The 24,419-nt window shown below is 40.3% G+C and overlaps 2 protein-coding genes across 2 annotated transcripts in view; both read left to right on the forward strand.

Annotated features, from left to right (window-relative positions):
* The window catches only part of tnnt3a (troponin T type 3a (skeletal, fast)), a 209,615-nt gene that overhangs the window by 109,311 nt on the left and 75,885 nt on the right, over nt 1-24,419 (forward strand). The gene's annotated exons all lie outside the window — the stretch shown is intronic.
* The window catches only part of lsp1a (lymphocyte specific protein 1 a), a 95,103-nt gene that overhangs the window by 15,036 nt on the left and 55,648 nt on the right, over nt 1-24,419 (forward strand). The window contains exons 2-3 of the mRNA XM_075469258.1: nt 2,356-2,499; nt 21,905-22,274. Of these exons, the coding sequence (XP_075325373.1) occupies nt 2,356-2,499; nt 21,905-22,274 (514 nt within the window). The remainder of the gene's footprint in view (nt 1-2,355; nt 2,500-21,904; nt 22,275-24,419) is intronic.

Genomic DNA, 24,419 nt, shown 5'->3' on the forward strand with positions numbered 1-24,419 from the left:
GCCGGCGGGTGCGGGGCCAGCGCCAGACCAGCGATTTCTTCTACTGCCTGGGGTTGATTTTATTCTATATCGCCACCTCCTGGCATAAAAATCGCACATTGTGCCTTTAATGGTAAGTGTTGTCATTTTTCCTCTGATGGAACATCTGTCATTTTAAGACTGTTATTGGAACTGTGGGTCAAAGATGAGGTGACACTGCAGCTGGACATCCGGCGTATTATACTGGATGAAAGAAAATGTGTCCCCTGAGAAGGTGCTGAAACTCAGAGGTTACGAGCCTGCCTGCCCTTATACGTCAGTCCTTTCCTCAATGAAGGTGGATGATGGAGGAACAGATGGAGTCTGATGCATTGAACAGTGCTGTGACCGTTCTGCATGGGCATGCAGTGGGCATCACAAACGCACGTCTTCACGTGATATATACTTTTGCTACTACGTGAGGGCAGCATCAGAAATGTGAAGAACAGTCTGAGCTGTGGGCTGCTTTTGGTGGTGTTTGTATATCATCTGGGTTTTGGTCATCTAAACTAAACCATTTTAACAGATCTAGATTTTAAGTGAAATATTACCAAATCAGTAAATGTGTAGCAATGTTCCCCTGCCAAAGTTCCAGCATGAACGCTTCCAGTTGTCTGTGTAAATTTGAACTTCTTAAGTAAAATTAAACATTTTATTAACGTAATACATGAATTATGGGGGAAGAGTAAGTTTTACTTAGGTTTCCTCATACAATTTAAATGTTTAATAGTTGTATGTACATAAACCTAGAAATACTACATAAACTTTACTCTGAAAGTGTATCATTAAAATCTACTAAGTTACTTCATAACAGCAAATACTACAGATATATAAAATTTAGGCAAGGCAAGGCAAGTTTATCTGTACAACACAATTCAACTACAGGGCGATTCAAAGTGCTTTACAGATACATTAAAACAGTAGAAATAAAAAGCATGATTTAAATGCTTTTTAAACAAAAAAGAAAGAAATAAGAACAATAGATAGAATCAGATAGAATCAGATAAAATCAGTAGTTAAAATGTGATTAAGTTTGAAACTCATTTACTTAAAATTATGTTGAGTATATGAGTAAAATGATGTTCCTGCCTATGAAAAACAAGTAGAGTTTACTTAAAGCTATGGTAGGTAATCCTAGAGAGCTAGCAAGAGAGCTAGCAAGATTCGAAAGTGTCCCCTCCTCTAAGCTCCACCCCCCCCTCCCCATTCCGTCAGTGCGTCATCCAAAGCCGGTAGAACCGCATGCGCACACGGAGCAGGGAGCCGGCAGAGGGGGGCGTAGGCAGAAAGCAGAGGCATATGATTGGTTTTTGTAGGCGCTCCAATCCGAGATCAGCGGGACGCTGATCTCGGATTGGTCAGCTTTTTCTCAGTCCTGCAGCTGCCACAGAGGTCTGATTATTTTCGTCCCTTTTTCTAAATACATCTTGTATAGATTTCTCTCAGGACAGACGGACCATTTCACCCAGTATTACAAAATGTGTTTCTGAACAGGATTACCAACCATGCCTTTAAGTTGTTTATAGAAATATAACTTAAAATTTATATGTAATTAAGTATGTTACTTAATATCTTCAAAACTGTTATGTTTTATGGTAAGTAAAATTTACTTGATACTGGCAAGTGAGTGTTACTTGATATTACAGCATTAAATATTACTTAAATCATTTGAGTGCAAATACTTACAGAGGGTTTTTTAAGTAAATCTTATGAGTTGTTTTTTCAGTGAGTGATATCGTGCTGACAAGAGGTGAAGAGCATAAACAGCCTTCTGTTCTCTCCTTAACTGAGGCCCAGTAGATGCTCTTCCTTACTCATCATGACAGATTCCCTGCTCAGGAAGCTGAGAAATGACCATGAGTCAGGAACCGGTGTTCTCTGTTGATTCATGAAAATAATTCATGTTCAGGGTCCACGAATGAGAAGTACTCACTACAGGAGCAATCATGAGTATGTAGGACACTTAAAAGCTTGTTTGTAGTAATTAGTACTATAAAATGTATGTTCTTATTTGCTCAGAAATGTGAAGTATTTTTACTGTACAGACATGGTGTAAATGCATCCTTTTATTTCAATCAGATCTCATGAAATAGCTTGTGATTTTCTTTTCTTTTTAGTTTCTATGTCAGAAGGAAATCCTTAAACATAAGTCAGACATGAGGCCTCACCAGCTGCTAATTACTGAATCAGCTCTTTCTTTGTGCCCATGTGGCTGAATATAGTCATGAGGAACATTAACACTAAATCACTTAATGTTTGAGACAATGCTAACATTGTTTTATATTACATGTCTTTTACTTAGCATTTTCAGTAAACCGTGTCCTTCTCTCTCTTCAGACTAACTACTCAGAGGAGCATCGAGGATGCTGAGGAAATCGAGAGGGAGCGTCGTAGAAGAGCTCGAGAGGCTTTGCATGAGTGGGACAGTGGCTCAATGCCTGGGGAGTCGTCTGTGGAGAGTGAGATGCCCACAGAGAACATGTGAGTTCACGGGAGAACATGATCCTGAGAGTCCTTCACAATCCAAATCTTTTTAAATTCATAAAGGAAGCCACAAAGGATGAGGGTTTGTGTTGTGTGTCTTTCAGTCTGTTTATCACTTTTCTTCAGACTTGAATATCTTACCAGCTCTAAGTTTGGATTTCCAAAGCAGGACAAAGTAAGCAGAACCCTGGACTAGATATAAAATAAATGCCTCCCATCCTGTAACAGCCTGTGGCCTTTTCTTACAGAGGGGAACCTTTGTATAAACCTCGCTCATACTGATCTTATTTGTTGCAAAGTTTAACACACAGCCTCCCTGAAAGTCATGAGTGGATATTCCGTTTCAGTGTTGGGGGAGTAACAAACTGAGACATTTCCAAGAGCAAATGTTGCTGGGGACACTGTTGCTTTAATAGTTTTATCATCATTCGATGTGCTCATATCTCTTGGGCTATCTTTTAAAGTGTCAGTGACTCTTCCACCTCTCTCACAGAGCCTGAACAGTGTTCCTCTTTGAAAAGACATAAGATAACGATCCCAATATTCAGCACAACTGCTGTATTTATGTTTGGAACTTTAATTATTTACCTTTATTTAACCAGGCAAGCAATTAAGAACAAAAATTCTTATTTTCAATAGCAGCCTGAACGAGCAGAGGCTCGATAAAGGGAAGGGGGAGGAGGAGCTAACAGTTAAAAGAATAGGGTTATATAAAATACACAACAAAAGAAATAAATAAAAATAATAAAATATATAAATACAGTACAAAACAAAATACAGACAAACAGTAAACAGTATGGCAGGAGGGCATATTAACAAGTGCAGGAATCAACTGTGGCTTGGAGCAGGTTTGTTTTGAAGACAGAGATTGGGGTGAGGACAGACAGTTTCAGGGTGTGTTGAAGTGCGTTCCAGTCGTATGCTGCAGCAAAACGGAAGGCACTACGTCCAAAGACAGTCCGGGCTTTGGGAATAGATAAATTGAGGAAGGCATTGGATCTTAAGTTACGGGCAGGCTGGGAAATGTGCAGAAGGGACGAGAGGTAGCGAGGTGTAATTCCAAGAATGGATTTGTAGATGAGAATAAACCAGTGGTGAAGCCGTCTGGTGTGAAGTGATGTCCAATCAACCAACTTATATAAGTCGCAGTGGTGAGTTGTGAATGGAGCTCCAGTGGCAAAACGGTTGGCGGAGTGATGGAGGGGGTCCAGTTTGCTAAGAGTGGAGTGGGAAGCTGCTCTATAGATGGTGTCACCGTAGTCGAGGATGGGCAGAATGGTCATTTTTACAAGTTTGTGTTTGGCTGCACGGGTGAATGAGGCCTTGTTTCTGTAAAGGAAGCTCAGGCGAGCTTTGACTTTAGACTGTAGGTGCTTGATGTGGGTGGTGAAAGAGGGAGGAGTCCAACCAGAGGCCAAGGTATTTATAAGAGGACACAAACTCCAGCTCAGAGCCGCCAGCACAGAGGATTTTTGGGGCAGAAGGGGAAGTGTGTTTCCGGTTGAAGATAATGCATTTGGTTTTTGTGGTATTGAGGAGAAGGTGGAGACTATGGAAATGCTGTTCAACAGAGGTGAGACTAAGTTGAAGTGTGGCTGCCGCTGAGTGGAGAGAAGGGCCCACTGAATACAAAATGGTGTCGTCAGCATATAGGTGGATTTTGGAGTTGCCAGCACTTTTTGTAATGTCGTTGATGTAGATGGAGAACAGCAATGGACCTAAAATAGAACCTTGAGGTACTCCTTTGGTGATGGTGAGAGGGGCTGACACGATGTTTTCAGTTTTTACTTGCTGGGTTCTGTGACTTAGGTAGCTGGCAAACCAACAGCATGAATGGAACGACAGACCAATGTTGAAGAGCCTCTGAAGGAGGATGCGATGGACGACGGAATCAAAGGCCTTAGTGAGATCAATGAAGGCAGCGATACAGGACAGCTTAGAGTCCAGAGAGGAAACAATGTCATCCAAGACCTTCAGAGTGGCTGTGGTGCATCCATGACCAGGCCGGAAGCCTGATTGTAAGTCAGACAGGATGTTGTTGGAGGATAAGAAGAGGCTAAGCTGCTCATGAATCAGTTTTTCAAGAACCTTAGCCAGGCACGGCAGGATGGAAATAGGCCTATAGCAGTTGGGGTCAGAGCTGATGCCCCCTTTGAAAAGGGGGAAAACAAGAGCCGATTTCCAATCAAAAGGAAAGATGGACAGATCCAGAGACAAGTTAAAAAGTTGACAGATGGGAGCTGCGATAACCGGGGCAGCAGCTTTTAAAAACATGGGATCGATCCCGTCAGAGCCAGCTGTCTTACTGGGGTCCAGGCTGGAGAGATGCTTCAAGACTTCAGCAGTCGTGATGGGTCTGAAGGAGAAGGAGCCAGAGCTGGAGGATGTAGTTGATAGTAAGGATGACGGAGCAGCATTGGAAGGCTTGGCAGAGAAAACAGGATCTGAGCTAACAAAGTGCTGATTAAAAAGTGAGACCATACGAGACTTATCAGTGATAACAGAGTCACCAAAGGTCAATGCACTGGGAAGATGGGGAGGAGTGAGCTTGTTTTCCATAGATTTAACCGTTTTCCAGAACTTCTTTGCATCTGAGCCGCAGGAAGCAAATTTGTCCAAAAAGTGAGTGATTTTGGCCTTTCTGACAGCCTGAGTGCATTTATTTCTGCAGTGCCGGAAAGCGAGCCAATCAGCAGGAGCCTGGGAAGAGCGAGCTATCCGCCAAAGTGTGTTTTTCTGGTGGATTAGCGCAGCCAAATCATGGGAGAACCAGGGACTAAAACGATCCTGGATCCGTAATTTTATGAGTGGAGCATGTTTATTGATAATCTGGCTGAAGGTCGACTTGAAGAAAGACCAGGCCGCCTCCATAGAAGTGAAAGTGTTAAATATGTCCCAGTTCACAGCGGCAGTATCATGAAGAAAAGCTTCCAGGTCGAAGTTCTTCAGGGAACGTTTGGAAACGATCACAGGAGGGCGTTTAACTGATGAACTGGAGCGAGTGCAGGCAATAACACAATGATCACTCAGATCTTGACTGAAGACACCACATTTGTAATTATTGGGAGCGTTAGTGAGGATAACGTCTATCAGTGTGGCAGACGAAGGAGATTTCAGATTGAGTCTGGTGGGCTCTGAAATAATTTGGTAAAGGTTTAGGGCGTCAAATTGTTGAGTGACCAATTCTGGGGGGTTAAGCATGTCCCAGTTGAGGTCGCCCAAAAGAACAAACTCAGAGGAGATGTGTGGGGCCAGAAGCTCACTAAGTGCAGTTAGAGAACAAGGTGGGGCTGAGGGTGGTCTGTAGCAGACAGCAACAGAGAGAGAAAAATTCTTAGACAGGATGATCTTTAACACCAACAGTTCAAACTGCTTAGGAACAGATTTTGACAGAAAAACAGAACATTGCAGGTGGTCTTTAACATACAACACGACACCACCTCCTTTAGTGGCTCTGTCTTGGCGAAATATGTTAAAACCCGGTATGGAGATAACAGAAGTGGCAATACTTTTCTTAAGCCATGATTCAGAAACAGCAAGAACATCAGGATTAATAGTGTGAATCCAGGATTTCAACAGGTCAAGTTTAGGCAACAGGCTGCGAATGTTGATATGCATGAACCCCAAACACGTGCGATCACAGAATTCATTAAATGCCAGATTAGGAACTGCATGAATAGCACTAACTGGGCCTGGGTTGGGATGGATGTTACCTGAGATGAACAGCATGATAATGATTACAATGCGCCTGGTAGCTTTGCTGCCAGGCGCATTGTAAATGTGAAAGGATACCTTATCTCTCTGCCTGACTCTCTGCATGGTTCCTTTATCACGGAGCCCAGCTCTGTTCTTTGCGCAGCTCTCTCCTGATGATGTCGTAATTCAACTTTTTCATAAGAACTTCACTCCTTTCTCATGAAAGGGGCAGCTGTAGCTGAAGACTTTATCAAACAGCTTTTGACATTACTGGGAACATTTCCCGCAGGAATAGCAGGCTGACCTGCATAAACTAAACGTGAATGTGGTAACGCTGCCAACATTGGCCAGTTGCTTGGCAGCAATGGGACTTGATCCTTGATTACAAACCCAGACTCTCAACCAAAAGTACTGGCCACCCTCTGACAGTTGCTTTCTATAACACATTCCAAGTTTTATCAAATATGTAGAAAATAGCCATTATTATTCATTGAAGATCAAATTCCATGTCTCTTTTCTTCTGACCAAACAATTAAAAAAAACCTTTTTTTTTTAAATTAAATTTACATAAATTCACCAGTTATCAAAATTATTGTCATTTGATTTGCTCGGTCAGGTGATCTGTTGACAATCAAGAAAAGCTCCAGAGAACTGGTTGGTTTCTGGGTGTATTGTGAAGATAAAAAGGGGCCCAACAAACAGTGGTGTCAAAAGTACACACATTTGTTACCTAAAGGTAGGGTAGGAGATCCTGGATTTTGAGTCCAGCGAAGCTGCATTTTGAAAATACACAGGTAAAAAGTCCCAACCCTTTTCTTCACTTTCCCCCGAAGGCACGCCTCTAGAGTACATGAACGCGCACGAGCACGAAGGTGCACGAGCGCTGTTCTGACAGCAAGCATCGATCGCTGCCGTATTTAGTATTTAGTATATGCTAACTATACGTTTAATAATACTAGGTGCTAGCCAAGCTGGCTCTAGTTTAGCTTCCTGCCAAGCTTCTGGGCACGAGTAATTCGTTCACGGAGCAGGGTATGCGCACAGGGGGAAGGAGGGGGAGGGAGGAGCAGATTGCAGTTTGATAGACGCATCAGTATCCAATCATTGTGAACGGTCCGTTCACAATGATTGGATACTGTTTTTCCTAGATTGTACGTTCTAGAGGCCACTAAAACTTTTCATATTAATGTCAAAACTTTTAATTAATTGGTTGCAATGGGGGTGTGAAGAGTATTTCAAGCAATATGTAAAAAAATGTTCCAGAAAAAGATCCCCTACCCAACCTTTAAAGCAATACTATGTAACATTTCTACCTTAAAATAACAGCTTGAAAAAAATTGTGCAGCTAGAATGAGTTTTAATATTACGATTGGCCTGTCTCCTATGCCCTTCGGGGGTCTGAGTTGGAATAACTGCGCTATGTAACTTTGCTGGACCGGCCCGGGAGCTGAGCGGAAGTACTTCGATTTGCTTTCTGGCACACCTACCGCAAAAACAAATAGACCCCTCTCACGCTCCCAGGTACATTTGATTACTCTTACCTTCTCGGTCGACATAGCTTGCACCTTCTGACTGCTCGCCGGTTCGTCAACAAACGTGAAACGTGAAAGCGAAAGGGTGTTGTATTTACGACAGTGTAACCGTACATTACCTCCAAGCCTGTAGGGGGAGCTCCATAATGGGCTTTTTGAGAAGTTACATTGTATTGCTTTAAGTAGAAGTATAGATACTGCAGTTTAAAAACACTCTGGTAAAAGTTGAAGTATCAACTTGACCTCTTTACTCAAGTAAAAGTGAAAAAGTATGTGCTCCAAAACCTACTTAAAGTATAAAAGTATAAAGTAACCTTTAAATGAAAAAAATTAAAAAATTAAAAAAAACACACACAAAAAGGTAGCTGCCACTATATGAATTGCAAGCTTAATTTGAAAACTGGTTAGTTCTACATGTGGCCCAAGACAACAATCATAAAACCATTACTGTCAAAGACAAAGTCACTCAAGTAGCATGTTCTTTCTCAAACTTTATTGGAATTTAATTACAGTATTAGTATTCAAGAGGTAGGTCGTGAGGTATTCATGTTCGTCCCGTCAAAAATAAAAATAAAAAAGTCTTACTGCCTGAAAAATTCAAAGAAAAAAGATATACACACGCTCGTTCCCCCCTTTGTCAAAGCTGACAGTCAAAGAAAAAGACAAGACAAGACAAAAACTGAAACGAAAATGAGCTCTTTAACACTACATACAGAGCACCTAAAACGCTCTGAAAATGGCACGGAGTAGGAGAGTGCAACAATTTTGCATACACACTAAGATTATGTTAGACGCTTCGCACAGCTTCACGTTTGCAGTTTGTAGAACACCTGCTTGCTTCTGATGAATGACGATTTCCTTGTGTGTCAGCACAAATTTGACGAATAGCCTAACCGATGAGTGTTTGCGTTATACCATTCATCCAATTACACTCGTTCTCACTAGGTGTGGATGGCGCCACTGATCTGTATTGGATGGCGCACATGACGTGAAATACATAAACATTAAACTGAAGCCAAGAGTTAAAATTAAAAAAAAAAAACTGAAGCCAAGAGTAACGAGGCTGTTTGTTTTGAAAATGTAAGGAATAGAAAGTACAGATACTTGTGTGAAAATGTAATGAGTAGAAGTCAGAAGTAGGCAGAAAAATAAGTAATGGAGTAAAGTACAGATACCTAAAAAGTGTACTTAAGTACAGTAACGAAGTATTTGTACTTTGTTACTTGACACCTCTGCCAACAAATTACACATACTCCATACTGGAAGGGGTGCCAACTTAAGACTCATGATGACTTTCTTCTAAATATCCTCACAACTATTGCTTGCACATTAAAGTTTTCTTTGGAATGACATGTAGTAACCTTCCTAGTTAACCTTCCTTAAAAAGAAAAGAAAACATCTTGGGTTATACTAAACCGCAAATTCAATACGATTTTCATCAGCCACAGCTGTTCTATTACTTCAGTGCTATAGGAGAGACTGGAGGAAGCCTGTCAAACAGGGAAAGCACATCTATATTATCTTATTTTTAATATGGGTATGCCTTCTCAGGCAAGGTAATTAAATCATTTCCTTCCAGAAGAGGCAGATTTACCCTCTGAGGGATACAGCGAACACAGAACTGGAACTAACGTCAGATAACGAGGACTACCTTCTACCTACCTATGAACAAGCCTGTAAGCTATGACAGCATGAAGGGATAGTGCTACATCCTATTCTGCAGACAACCCAGTCTCACAGAAAAACGTGTAATACCTACGTTGGTCCACAAGGGAAAACGTGGAATTGTCACAATTTGGCCCCCAAAATTGTGACAATTCCACGTTTTATTCGGCCTATTCATTTACATTGCTTCGCAACCAGGTCACGTGACTATCAAGTTTCCCTCAGCTAAAACAGGAAAATGGCCGACTGTCAACCTTTTTTCTGTGAAAAACATTACATTTTAAGAAAGCATCTGCATTTGTATGTATTTCGATAGCATTTCTAGCGAGAACTATGCATCATATTTTCAGAATCTTCGTTCAGAGAATGTAGACGATCTTTCGTTTATTAGTTTCGCCGAAGATTTTGGTATCTCATTGAAAAAACGTAAGAATGTCACGTTTTCTACCGTTGTTAAGGTGGTTGCTATGGACGCTGCTATCTCAACGTCACCGACCTGCGCCGACATTCCCTGTACTTTTTGTTTAAAAAAATAAATATAATATAAATATAATATAATATAATATAATAAATATTTATTTTTTGGTGTGTTTTTTTTAGATATAGCCACACTATATCTGCGTGGCGCATGCGCCAGTGGCTGAGGCACAGCAACCCGATCAGGACAATGCAGAAAGGAATTTAGGCTGACATGAAGGAACAACAATTTATCAAATCAAATCAAATCAAATTTATTTATATAGCACATTTCATGTACAAACAATTCAAAGTGCTTTACATAAAATAAAAGCATTGCAGCAGGGAGTGGAAAAAGCATTAAAATACATAAAAGAATATAAAGAGAAACAAATAAAATAATTTAAATGAATTTAAAAACAAGCAACAGCCTAGATAAGTTAAAAGATATCGTGCAGATTTCATGCATAGATACATGAGAACAGAAATGTTTTTAACCTGGATTTAAAAATGTCTAATTTAATTGTGTGTAGTTACATATGACACAACAGAACTTCTGTTGTGTATGCATTCTAATATGCTTTACTCTAAAATGTATTCACAACAAGCAAAAGATAATTTTTTGATCATAAATAATAATATAAGTATATCTATGCACCCTATTTGACTGTTATCAGTCTATTCAATAGACGTTATCAGCACACATCAGTCCTGCTGCATTTTTTTAATTTTTTTATCAGGTTGCCAGATCTTGTCTTTTATGCTTAGCTTGCCTGGTCGCTATTGTAGCAGTGTGGTTGTTGACCCAATAGTCACGGTCACGTAGACTGGTCACGTAATGCGTAAAAAACGCAGGTACTAGCGAACCTGGCAACCACTCCAAGCTGGTTAAAGAGCTACTTACCAAAAAACATGACTCCTATTTATGTATGTATGTATGCCGACATAAACAAACATATGTCTATTTGGTTATATATGTATCTGATTTGATGGAAGAAGTTGGGCTGATTTAGCCTGGGCGAAAGCCGACTGTTGACTCCGTCAAACAGTCTGGAAAAACCCAAGAGGAATCCGTTTCCATGGAGGGTGGGACCTTACTCAGCAACTTAAATTCATTGGAGTTCCCTTAACCAATCAGTAATGTTTAGAAAGGACGTAGGTTATGCGCCGAGGTTCATGCTTACTCTCGCGAGGCTCTAGCTCGCGAATCACGCTTCCCACATCCGCTTTCATTATACCGGTACCATTTGATAAATCAAACTTTTCCCAAAGCCAGTTGGAAGGAGAGCTACGACATCCTTGCCACTAACAAAATTGACGAGGCATTCCTCTTGCTCTTGTTTTAATTGTGTAATGCTCTCCAGAGTTGAGACAACTTCATGGATAGCTTCTAGCGTCTCTTCTTCCGTCGCCATGTTTATTTCCGCTGCGGTTGAACTACAATTATATGGACTACAATGGACTCCGCGCGTGAGTTCTGCGTCAACACTCGCAACTGTTTGCTGATTGGCAAAACACTGAGCGAACCGAGGTAGGGGGATTGGGCCAGACTATGTGCGGAGCCAAAATCTTTGGGCGGAAGTACGTAGGATGGCGTCGCCAGGCTAGGGCTGATTAATATAGTGATGAAAGAGTAGTAGTATTATACTAGTGAATATAGCGGACAAATAACATACACACACACATATGTCTGTCTTTACAGAAGATGTATGGCGGGGCAGGGTAGGATAATTGAGGTGCTGAGAGGGCTACCTGTTAAAGAATGATCTTTATTGTTATTATTTATCATTTTTGTGAAGTGAGTGCCCTGCCGTGGGGGTATGGGATGTTGACAAACCCATGCCATGGGGCCCATTGTCACCCACCTATCAGTAAAATAAAGTCTACAGTAGCCCAAATCCAAAATTATGAACATGATTAGGAAAATCATCAATACCTTGAAGGTTCTTTCTGACCAAAAATTTAAAAAAAAACCAGCCTGATTTCATCCAGGCTGGACAATCAAATGGATCTTAGAACCCACACCTGAAAGGGGCTAACACTAAACACAGGTGAAAATTACACTTTGTTGTAGGACAAAATGAAAGACATTTTTGAAAAGACCTTGACCTGGTGAGTAACATATGTCAGTGTGAAGATTATAAATCAGTCCTGCCTTGAAATATTGACCTCTGAACGTGACCTCAGTGCAATTTAGAAGGCTTGTTAATCATTAACAGAAGAGGCTACAGATATGGAACCAACTGTTATAGAGAGCTCTTGACTTCAGCTATGTGACTATACCCATATGGATATAACCACCAAGTGGGGGCGCTATCAAATATGGTAAAAAATCATTTTCACCAATTTCACAATTGCATATTTAAAATCTGATGACATAAATGTGTTATCCACCCCTTTAAATTTCTCCTTGTACTCTCAATGTAGTATTGACTACTCCAAATTATAAGAAATACGCACGTTTTTAAAATAAACTACATTTCTTTGTCCGTGCTATGTATCTGATCCAAAATTAGCGCCATATTTGTAGTTCTTCCCAGTTTGCAAAGTAGGGTTTTAAAAACATATATATATTGAATATATCAAATATCTAGTGCAGCCGAATTAGTAATTATACTTCATCTATATGATTGAGGTTTGGAAAAAGTCAAGATGTTGGTATATGTTAGATATTCTAACTGTTATTGTCGAAATGTGGTTTTGGGTTAGCAGCTTCTTCCGTTTTGCAAAGTAGGGTTGGAAAAACATACATCTACTAAATATATCAAACATCAAGTACAGCCGAATTAGTAATTACACTTGATATCGATGATCAATACAAAAAAAAATTAAATAAATTTACTTCAGATACTTTTAGAGCCGCACCATGTAATATCATACAAAATCAACACGGTACTCGTAGTACTTCCGGTTTGCAAAGGTTATTTATAGTCGCATAAAGACAGATTATATATGCGTATAATATATGTATGATGAATATATTATGAGAGATACACGTTTGGTCAATACGGTTGAAAAATAAAAAAAAAGCCCATGCCTGATAACAGGCCTTCTCTCTCTACTGGCTCACTGAAATAATGTCCCACTGATAGAAATGGTTGATAATGTTTTATCAACCATTTCTATGATAAGGTCACTATTGTTATGTGGCTATATCTTTATATATATACACATTTTTTATTTTTATTTTTTAACAGAAATTACGGGGAATGTCGGCGCAGGTCGGTGACGTTGAGATAGCAGCGTCCATAGCAACCACCTTAACAATGGTAGAAAACGTGACATTCTTACGTTTTTTCAAGGAGATACCAAAATCTTCGGCGAAACTAATAAACGAAAGATCGTCTACATTCTCTGAACGAAGATTCTGAAAATATGATGCATAGTTCTCGCTAGAAATGCCATCGAAATGCATACAAATGCAGATGCTTTCTTAAAATATTATGTTTTTCACAGAAAAAAGGTTGACAGTCGGCCATTTTCATGTTTTAGCTGAGGGAAACTTGATAGTCACGTGACCTGGTTGCGAAGCAATGTAAATGAATAGGCCGAATAAAACGTGGAATTGTCACAATTTTGGGGGCCAAATTGTGACAATTCCACGTTTTCCCTTCAATCAATCAATCAATCAATCTTTATTTATATAGCGCATTTCATACCACAGGCAACTCAATGTGCTTGTGGACCAACGTAGGTATTACACGTTTTTTTGTGAGACTGGGTTGCTGCAGAACGTGGTGGACTGAATTAGAATAGTTTATGTCATGGTTTGGGTTTTGTTTTTTCCTGAAAATTCTCTCTTTTATATTTCTTCAAGCTTTATATTCTCTTCCTGTGTTTTTTTTAAAAGAAATGCTTCTTTAGGATTTTTAATTCAAGTTTCACTTCCTCTGTTTGATTTATACTGTTACATATTTCAGTTTGTTTTACCTTCATTCTTTGTTCTATTGAGCAAGAGTCTTATTTCTAATGTGTTCTGTATGCTTGATCCTTTCCCTGTTTTTTCTTATCCATCCATTTTCTAATCCCGCTTCGTCCAATTCAGGGTCATGGGAGGGCCTGGCGCCTAGGGTGCCTGGCAGGGTACATGTTGGACAGGTCGCTATTCCATCACAGGACCTTGTTTCTTGTCATCGTCATTAGATGTCTTCAGTTCTTTTCTGACCACCTGCTAGCTGTATCCAACTACCTCTCCTGATTTCACTCAGTTCTCTGCTTTGTTGCTTTTTTGTAAAAGAAAATTTAGTGAACCATCGTCTTGCCAATAAGTCTGCATTTGACATCCGCCCACCACCCATGAAAGCTTATGTTTGTCTCTACACACTAACAAACATCCTAGATCTCTGAAAATTAAAATTTCTCAATAATTTTTCAAAATGTAAGAACAGATGTCCTATCTGAGGACGTGGATAGTATATCCATGTCACGGAATTCATGAACGTGTCATCAAAGTGTTTATGATGCAAGAGCTTGCATTTACAAATCACAGAAGCAGAGCTGAATGATGGAAACATTTTCTCACCTCCAATCATTTAAGAATGACATCAGATTGTGGTTGAATTCCTTGCCCATGTAATCATGGGAACTGAGGAAATTCTCAAGTGGAAACCATGTCACGTGGCCTAGCTGCGATGCTCAGAGCTCAACATGCATCTGAGACAGTTTACAGATTTACGGAGTTACATCAAAAACAAATGTGTCGAGAATGAAAAGTTGCAAACACCCCCCCCATTTGTGTTGATGTGAAGATTAACACATTTGCCTTCTCATTACACAACATATAAAAGAAAGAATAGACTGAGGGAAAACTACCACCATGGTGAAGCCTGAGGCGTTTTAGCTGACTTCAGATTTAGAGTCCTTAATTACAGCTTTTACACACCTTCCTGTCACATCACAGGTGATGTAGCTCTTCTGCTGCAGGCTGTTGGTGAAAGTCTCTGTAGGGATGCAGTGGTGACATAATGTTGTTTTTTTTTTTGTTGTTTTTCCACTTTCAGTCTTTATTAATAAGTATTTTGGTGCAAATATAATGATGAATTATAGCAAACTGCTAAGATTCAAAGACATATGTATATTTTTTTTCCCTCCTCCTGTCCAGCATTATGGCAGCAGAATTGTAATCTGAATACCGTTTATGCTAAACACATTTGCTATGCCAAGGGAAGCTTTATGAATGTAAGCAGAAAAGCAGAGAACAAACACACAAACAAACAAACAAAAAAGCACAAGCAGCAGCAATCTTATATAATACACAGGTGACCTTAAACCACAGGACAGCACAACAACTGCTTAGTGAGCATGCTACTGGGCTAATGAATGTGTGTGTGAGTGTGTGATATAATGTTGTTTTAAATCTCCTGGAAAGTTTCCTCGATTATTTCCTATTTCATTAGATGACTACTTTGCTTTGGCATGAATTATTTGCTTGGATTGTATTTATCACCCTCCAAAATCCTGTTTATAGTGTGTTTATTAACTGCTGGCCTAAGACTGAAGCTGTAGACAGAATCCTTTCTTTTATGTGGTACATTTTATATTCCAGATTTTTCTTTTTCAAACGTATAACGGATAAGCATTGAAATGAAGTAAAACAAAAAGGTCATCCAAACAAGCCTGCCTGGAGTCTGTCCTGGTGTTGACTTCATGTTACTTAGAATCGTTGCTGTGTGTTCAGGCTCATTATTTTTTAGAGAGATCAGGCAAAGTCTCTCAATGGTGGATCAAGAGTCTTAATCATTTGTGGAATAGTGAGTAAATTCCTTTTTGCCAGCTCCCAGAGACCCACACACACTTTCATGGCTTTCTATCAGCAGGGGAACTGTCAGAGACGCTGGCCTGATTCATAAACAGTGCATGAGATGCATACTAAAATTGCATGTATGCATGTCAGGGACCAAGCAGTAAGGCAACAAAGACACAGGTTTTTTATTTACCCAAAAAATATGAAAAGTGTTGGCAAATCTAAGCTAAAGAACTAAAGAAACTCAAACAGATGAATGAATGAATGAATGAATGAATACAACATAACAAGACACATAAGGGGAACTTAAAGCAATACTATGTAACATTTCTACCTTAAAATAACATCTTGAAAAAAATTGTGCAGCTAGAATGAGTTTTAATATTACGATTGGCCTGTCTCCTATGCCCTTCGGGGGTCTGAGTTGGAAAAACTGCGCTATGTAACTTTGCTGGAGCGGCCCGGGAGCTGAGCGGAAGTACTTCAACTTGCTTTCTGGCACACCTACCGCAAAAACAAATAGACCCCTCTCACGCTCACAGGTACATTTGATTACTCTTACCTTCTCGGTCGACATAGCTTGCACCTTCCGACTCCTCGCCGGTTCGTCAACTGCTCTCTGTTGTTGGTGAGGAGGCTGTGCAGCGGGAGCTCGATGGCGCTGTGACAAACCAAACAGTTTTTCAGCTGATTGCCGCAAAAATGGCCGAGAGTGGTTTCAACCGGACCGCGAGCCGGTGTGGCATTAAGCTGAAGAAGCTTGGAGGTGGTTCCAAATTATGGATGCTATTTGTTATTTGCTGTTATTTGCTATTTACGCACGCACTCCGCCCACCCCTGAGGGTCCCCTTTGTACAGTGGGAACGCAAGCTGACCCCAAAGAGACCCGACCCACACTGGACTGCATAGTGGAAACGAGGCTTTACAGTCCTCAGCCCCTGACCACGCCCTTGGCCACGCCCTTTGCTGCACCAGGAGCGATAGGCTTAATCACAGGTAACTCAAAAGAAATAAAAGAGCATTAATACAACGTAAACAGAATTTGACCTTGCAGTGTTGGCATGTGTACAGTCCATAACACCACTACAAGGTGAGAAAATAAACTAATTTGGTAAAGAAATAATGTGTTAAGTAGTGTGTCTAAATGTTTGGAATAATGACTGAAAAGTAAATTAATTGATGAATTAAAATGGAAATACACTGGTGGTGAGGTGTGGATATTACTATGTGTGGCTGGCCATCACATTGCAAAATACATTCATATTTATTTGTAAATCCCAACTTTTGCTGTTACAAATGAGACTCCAGGAGGATCTTCATTGCTGATTGATGACCAGTAAATAATTACTCTGGTAACTCACCTCAGCATAGACATTCTCCACTTGAACAGTTGTAACATATGCTGGATCCAGAAATTCTGTCCGGCAAAGTTGACTTATAACATGTGCGCATTTGACATCGGTCAAAAGTGCACATGTTGTAAGTCAACTTTACTACAATGCCAATATCGCCAAACTGCTACAGCTGATGTTTTTACTTTCACTATATTCAAGCTTTTTAATGAAAGTTGTTTCATGTCTCCCACTCTGAGAGGCAGGAATCATTTAAATGTCCCACCTCACATTGCTACCCCACCATAGAAAAAAAAAAAGCATTCAGCCCATGTTCAGACAAACAGCACTGATGTTTGAAGAAATGTTGCCCCCCGACTCACTAGAATAAGTCTTTGTAACTGTGGAAATATAAACCAAATGGTAACTACAATGACTTGAGGCCAAGAGGCACTGAAATGTTCATATAGATGGTTTGTTCATAAAGGCATTTTGTAACATCCTGCCCCTGCAAGGGAGAAGGAAGTCGACTCGTGAGCGTTTCCACATCACAGTAGACGTCATTCTAATGTGCAGAGCCTTCTATCATTCAGGTATTCATGAGTTAAGGACCAGTTAAGTTAAGTACCAGCATGTGACGATGGGATTTTCATTTCTGAGTAACTTTCAGTTTAGAACACTTTACTTAAACACTTCAGTCACTTGCTTGTTGACTTCATGCAATAATATTACCTGCTTATGGTTAACAAAAACATCACGGTTAGGATTGAAATATATAATTTCTATGATGTAACTGTCACTTTCATGGATTCCATGTTTTAAAAATTCACATGCATTTGCTCTTACAAACATTAACTTATGCCCAATGGAGACATCTAGCTGGAGGGTAGGGCCCTTGTGGCTTAAGTCAGAGAATTGACTTTCATTTAAAGAGCATCAATTAAATTGGTTAATACTAAAGTATACCTGAAATGCAATTCTAATATACTTTAGTGCTATGAATAAAGTATTATTCTATTTTAATTTATAACAGACACTATGTTTCCAAATTAGATCAAAGTTTTGACACCAGCTCTGCATGAGTGTGTGTGACTTTACGGGACATTTTAACCACACAGATCAATAACTGTCGCTCTTACATAATATTTGTTTAACATCCTTGAACTGTTAGTCAGGATCATTACATGGAGTGTTTTCTTTTCAAGTCTGGACTAGCCACATCTCCCTGTAACCAGTTTAATCCTGTGTTTATCTAATCACTGTAAGCCTTGTTACTAAAATCACTTAATGCTTTTTGATGGATAGAAATTAAGCTCTGCTCCAGCAGACCAGCTCAGATTTGGTTTCAGGAACAGCTGTCCCCCTCAAAAGTCACTTGTTCCATGCCTAATGACTTATTTTCACTTCAACTTCAAAACTTAAATTTTACTAAACACATATAATGAAGAAGTCACAGTCGAATGGTGTTTGATACCTACTGTGCTGTTCGGGTAATGGTGGGAGCTCTCATTAATATGGGGCACCACCTGAAGCCAGAAACTAAAAATTAAGCACAGTCCCAAGTATGTGTTGGTCTGGTCTGATCTGATCTGATCTGATGAGATCTGATCGAGCAATTTTGGACAGATATGACATGAAAAGAGAGGTATAAGTTTGAGCTTTTTGCTACCTGCAGTTATCACGGTGCAAATACACAATGACCACAAACCCCTTTACCTTTTAGAATAGTACAGCACAATTTGATCAACGTTTGCAAAATGCTTGTCATTCAGTGATAAACACTATTGGTTATGCCACCACACTATGTTAAAACATACAAAAGTATATGACACTAAAAGGTGAACAACCATCTGTGTGGGTGTGTGTGTGTGTGTGTGTGTGTGTGTGTGTGTGTGTGTGTGGGTGTGTTTGAATGGGAGATGAACATGAAAAAACACAAAACAAGGTGGCAGCTGTTATCACGTGAGTGAGGTTATAAGATCTGACTGTGTCTTAGGCTGTGTTCGAAACTGCATACTTCTCCTACTACTCATACTAACTTTAACTTTTTTAAGTTCCCGGATGCATACTAGATTCGCCGAAATGTTGAGTATTCATCATGAGGTTACTTGTCATACTCAAACTACCCAAGATGCAACGTACCTTGACGTCGCCGATCGTCATTTCCTGTCAAAACGGCAGTTTCAAGCTAGCTACAATGAGGGTAGGTTCACTTCCTGTTTTCAAAACAAAAGCACCAATTGTATCGTAATGGCTTTCCCTATGATAAAAGGCAATGAGTATTTTATTTTGTGAAAATAACCGGAAGTGCGTTACTCACTGCGGCTAGCTTTAGTAGCGCCGAATTCGTGGGAACAAAATTGTAAATCGTCGGTATTTTGTCAGATTTTCAACACGTTGGGGATCTAAACGACTACTTTCTCGCCTGAAAATGTTTCAAATGTTGCTAAAGTTATATATTTACAGAGTTTATAGCCCGAGCAGAAATCAGCCGGCCTGAAGCTGATTTCGGGCATTGTGTGTAAACGCTCTGCATACTGTCTGATCGATGAGTATGCCGTTTGCAAGTATGTAGTACGTAGTAGGCGGTTTCGAACACAGTCCTAGATTTATGTCCCTTCATCTGAGTATCTACAAGTTAGCATGCGCAAGCTTCAGCGCATGCCAAAGTTCTCAATGTCTTACCATCACTGATATCAACTCAACAAATTACCGTACAATTAACACACAATCACAACATCAAATTTAAAGGAAACAAATATGTGCAGTGCGTGTAAGTATAGTTTAGCCCTCTTATGCTTAGTCAGATGGAGCTGGTGCTAATGCTTAGAGTGTTTGTTTGTTAGCATGATCCTTAGGAGACATCTCTCTCCCCCATTTCAACGTTGAAGTCACCCTTGGAAGGAGGAGTTGGAGATGGTCCTGCTTTGTGTGAAAGTTCAATGTTTGCTGTTCGGTCATTGCATGTTCTTTGAAAGTAGAATGCGGTCGCTTCTTTGTTCTTCTTTTAGAGTTAACACCTTTGCTAACTCTGTATTGGTAGGCCAGGCTGATCATGAACGCTTAGGAGAGAAAACTGAGATGAGTAAACCTTGTCCGCTCTCCGAGTTGAAGAGAGGGGCATGTTGTAAACTGGACCAGTGTTCACAAATCTTGTGACCGGAACAAGCAACCAGGTGCCTGTATTATGAATTAAATTCAGCTCAGTTTAATTTTATTTATATCGCCCCAAATTAAAACTAATGTAATCTCAAGGCACTTTGAAGCATTTGAACATATCCCTGAATCTGGGTGAATCAGGCTTAACATGACAGAGATTGACAGCCAACAACGTGAAAGCATAAATTAAAATGCTGATCAGTATCATAATTAAAGTACAAGTCAATCTGATCAATTTGTTATTGTGCATTTTATTGTACAGTCATGAAATATCCTCTCTACTAAATATTCCACAATCAGCTGTCAGTGGTATTATAACAAAGTGGAAAAGATTGGGAACGACAGCAACGAAGCCACGTAAAATGAAAGAGCGGGTCAGCGGATGCTGAGGCTCATAGTGCTCAGAGGTCGCCAACTTTCTGCAGAGACAATCGCTGCAGACCTCCAAACTTCATGTGGCCTTCAGATTAGCTGAAGAGAGCTTCATGGAATGGGTTTCCATGGCCGAGCAGCTGCATCCAAGCCATACATCACCAAGTGCAATGCAAAGCGTCGGATGCAGCGGTGTAAAGCACGCCGCCACTGGACTCAGAGCAGTGGAGGCGCCTTCTCTGGAGGGACCAATCACGCTTCTCCATCTGGCATCTGATGGAGGAGTCTGGGTTTGGCGGTTGCCAGGGGAACGGTACTTGTCTGACTGTGTAAAGTTTGGTGGTGTGGGGTTGTTGTTCAGGAGCTGGGCTTGGCCCCTTAGTTTCAGTGAAAGGAACTCTGAATGCTTCAGCATACCAAGAGATTTTGGACCATTTCATGCTCCCAACTTTGTGGAAACAGTTTGGGGATGGCCCCTTCCTGTTCCAACATGACTGCGCACCAGTGCACAAAGCAAGCTCCATAAAGACATGGACGAGAAAGTTTGGTGTGGAAGAACCTGACTGGCCTGCACAGAGTCCTGACCTCAACCCGATAGAACACCTTTGGATGAATTAGAGCGGAGACTGTGAGCCAGGCCTTCTGTCCGACATCAGTGTCTGACCTCACAGATGTGCTTCTGGAAGAATGGTAAAAAACTCCCATAAACACTCCTACACCTTGTGGAAAGCTTGCCCAGAAGGGTTGAAGCTGTATAGCTGCAAAGGGTGGGCCGACGTCATATTAAACCCTATGGATTAAGAATGGGATGTCACTGAAGTTCATAAGCGTGTAAAGGCAGATGAGCCAATACTTTTGGGAATATAGTGTATATATATGAATATGAATATATTGATGTGTATATATGTATATATTTTCAATCAGACAATGGTTATCAAGCCCCAAGAACCCACTGGGGCAACTGAGCATAGATGGAAGAACAGTGTCTGCTATACAAGGAAACAAGCTATGTTACTTTGGCCTGTTTAAACAGGCAAAATACTTATTCAGAATTCAGAGAATACCAAAATAACTCACTCCACTTCAGCAATATGCTCAGAAAACAAAATTGGCAACCGGCAAAACTTTTGAAAAAGAAACAAAAAAAACAAAACTCAAAGTCACCTATAATGGGAAAGGGTGTGTGACCCTTGCTGGTGAGTCTGGCAAGAAAGGGGGCGCGGATTCATCAGGATGCCATCCGTGTTGTTAATCACTGTGTAAAATTCAACTTTCTTTATTTTTTATATTTATGCTTCTGGTTTTGATATCCTGCATTTGACCCTGATATGGTTGTGTTGTCATTTTAATGTATTTCATCATAATGTACAGGTTTGAATTTGTTTAATATCATTTGTGACCCAAATACTCAAGCTGTACCTTTTTACTTTTGTCTCATCCATCTCAAGGTATGACAGTGACCCGAAGCCAAATAGTTCTCCATCCTTGGAGGAGGATGAGGGTTTCAGTGACTGGACTCAACGTAGAGAGAGACGAAGGCAGCAACGCTTGCAGAAGCTGTGCCAGGGAGGCAATGAAGATGAAGAGGACATTATGAACAAAGCTGTCCCTATAAAGGCCACCCAGGCCCCCAGTGTGTCCTCCAGTCAACTCCAGAGACAAGATCAAGAAGAGATAAATAGGGCCAGAATGGAAATGGAAAGGAGGAAGCAATGTGAGGAGGAAGTGAGAATAGAGAAAGGGAGGGAAGAGGAACAAAGGAAGAGCGATGCATCGATACAAAACAGGAGCAAGGAGATTCAAAGGACAAATACAGAGGTAAAGCTTCCTAACCATTACATTACATTACATTACATTACATTATGGTCATTTTGCAGACGCTTTTATCCAAAGTGACTTACAATAAGTGTGTTCAACATCGGTAGGCAAAAGAACTTCAGGTCAAATGGGGAAAAAGACAATTTAGAAAACAAAGACAATTTAGGAAACAAATACGTGCGTAGGAAGCTGGGACTAACCGAACATCATAGCTGTTTGAACAGTCAGACTCAAGTCTGAGGGGACTGCAGACAAGCCCATGAGAAATTTATAGGCATTCTAAACAATTACAAATTATTTCTCAACTTGTTCAAGACAACACAAGGTCGGATCAAGACCTGGTCAAAACTAAATGATTTCGACTGATCCTTGTTAAGTTCATAGTAACTTAACGCAAAAAACCACGTCTTAAGTTATGCAAGACAAGTCCAAGTTATACTCTAAATAAATCACATCACTTTCAGTAGATCTATGTCAGGTTTAACATCTTTTTAAAAAAAAAGTATTTTCAGGGCAATATTAGCCTAGCAAGCTAGACCCCTACAGCAAAAAGCTGTACAGGGTGCAGCTGGATAGCAGTGTGGGCGGGATAAACAGTTGTCTGTTAAGTTGCCTCTGCACTCAACGCCACGCAATAGGATGGCGCAACAACCAATCAGAGCGATGAAGAAGGATTACGTAGTCAGCGCGACGGAAAGTACATCATGGTGTGTAGTCTAATGTCGTCTTGCAAAGAAATATGTATATTTAAATCTTCTAGAGTCGCTGCCAAAGCCAAATCGAAAGACTGTTCGCTGGGAGCAGCCATTGTTTAACTCTCTCTGGAACTACACACTGAAACGTCGCACCTCTGTCGTCACTAGGTAGCCCGGCCTCCGACCCCGCTCCTCACGATTTGATTGGCCTGATTAAGTTTCGATTTTCAGCCTCGCAAAACGACCACAAGTGACTAGACTCACCTGGGAGCAAATTCAATTTGTGGTCGCTAGGGGCGTCTAGATTTCTAGGCTAGGGCAATATAGCCACATCCACAAATCTGTTTGTTGCTGGTCTCAAGCAAGCCAGACAACTTTGAAAAGAAATTGGCCCATTCAATGATCAAATGTTAAAAGTACTGGTTAGGAAATCAGCACAGCGTCATCACTGCGTTCTCACCAAATACAAAAGGTTGAGTTTGAAGAATCCAGTTGTGTATTTGGATGTCCGTCCGTTGAACAACTTGGCTCAGAACAGATAAAAGGATCTTTCAGATTGACTGCTTGAACTGAGTGCCTAAAAGAAGCTAATCTTTTGGAGAATCGGCTTTCACTGCTTTGGCAACTGAAGAAAACACTTTCTTATTATTTGAAAATATTAGATCATTAAAATCAAATCAAATTTATTTATATAGCACATTTCATGTACAAAAAATTCAAAGTGCTTTACACAAAATAAAAGCATTGCAGCAGGGAGTGTAAGAAGCATTAAAAATACATAAAAGAATATAAAGAGAAACAAATAAAATCATTTAAATGAATTTAAAATCAGGCAACAGTCTAGATAAGTTAAAAGATATTTCATGCATAGACACATGAGAACAGAAATGTCTTTAACCTGGATTTAAAAATGTCTCCATTTGGTGAAAGTTTAATCTCCACTGGCAGTTTGTTCCACTTGTTTGCAGCATAACGGCTAAATGCTGCTTCTCCATGTTTAGTCTGGACTCTGGACTGGACCAGCTGACCTGAGTCCTTGGAGCTAAGAGCTCTGCTGGGTTTATATTCTCTGAACATATCACAGATGTATTTTGGGCCTAAACCGTTCTGGGATTTGTAAACCATCAGCAGGCTTTTAAAATCTATTCTATGACTGACTGGAAGCCAGTGTAAAGATTTTAAAGCTGCTGTGATGTGTTCAGATCTCTTAGTCCGGGTTAAAACTCCAGCAGCAGCGTTCTGGATGAGCTGCAGATGTTTAATGCTCTTTTTGGGAAGTCCAGTTAAAAGAGCGTTACAGTAATGGAGTCTACTGGAGATGAATGCATGGATGAGTTTCTCCTGGTCTTTTTGGGAGAGGAAACCTTTAATTCTGTTGATGTTTCTGAGATGGTAAAAAGCTGCCTTGGTGACAGCTTTGATGTGGCTGCTGAAAGTCAGATCTGAGTCT

Source organism: Odontesthes bonariensis, chromosome 7 (genome assembly GCF_027942865.1).
Source record: "Odontesthes bonariensis isolate fOdoBon6 chromosome 7, fOdoBon6.hap1, whole genome shotgun sequence".
Lineage (NCBI taxonomy): Eukaryota > Metazoa > Chordata > Actinopteri > Atheriniformes > Atherinopsidae > Odontesthes > Odontesthes bonariensis.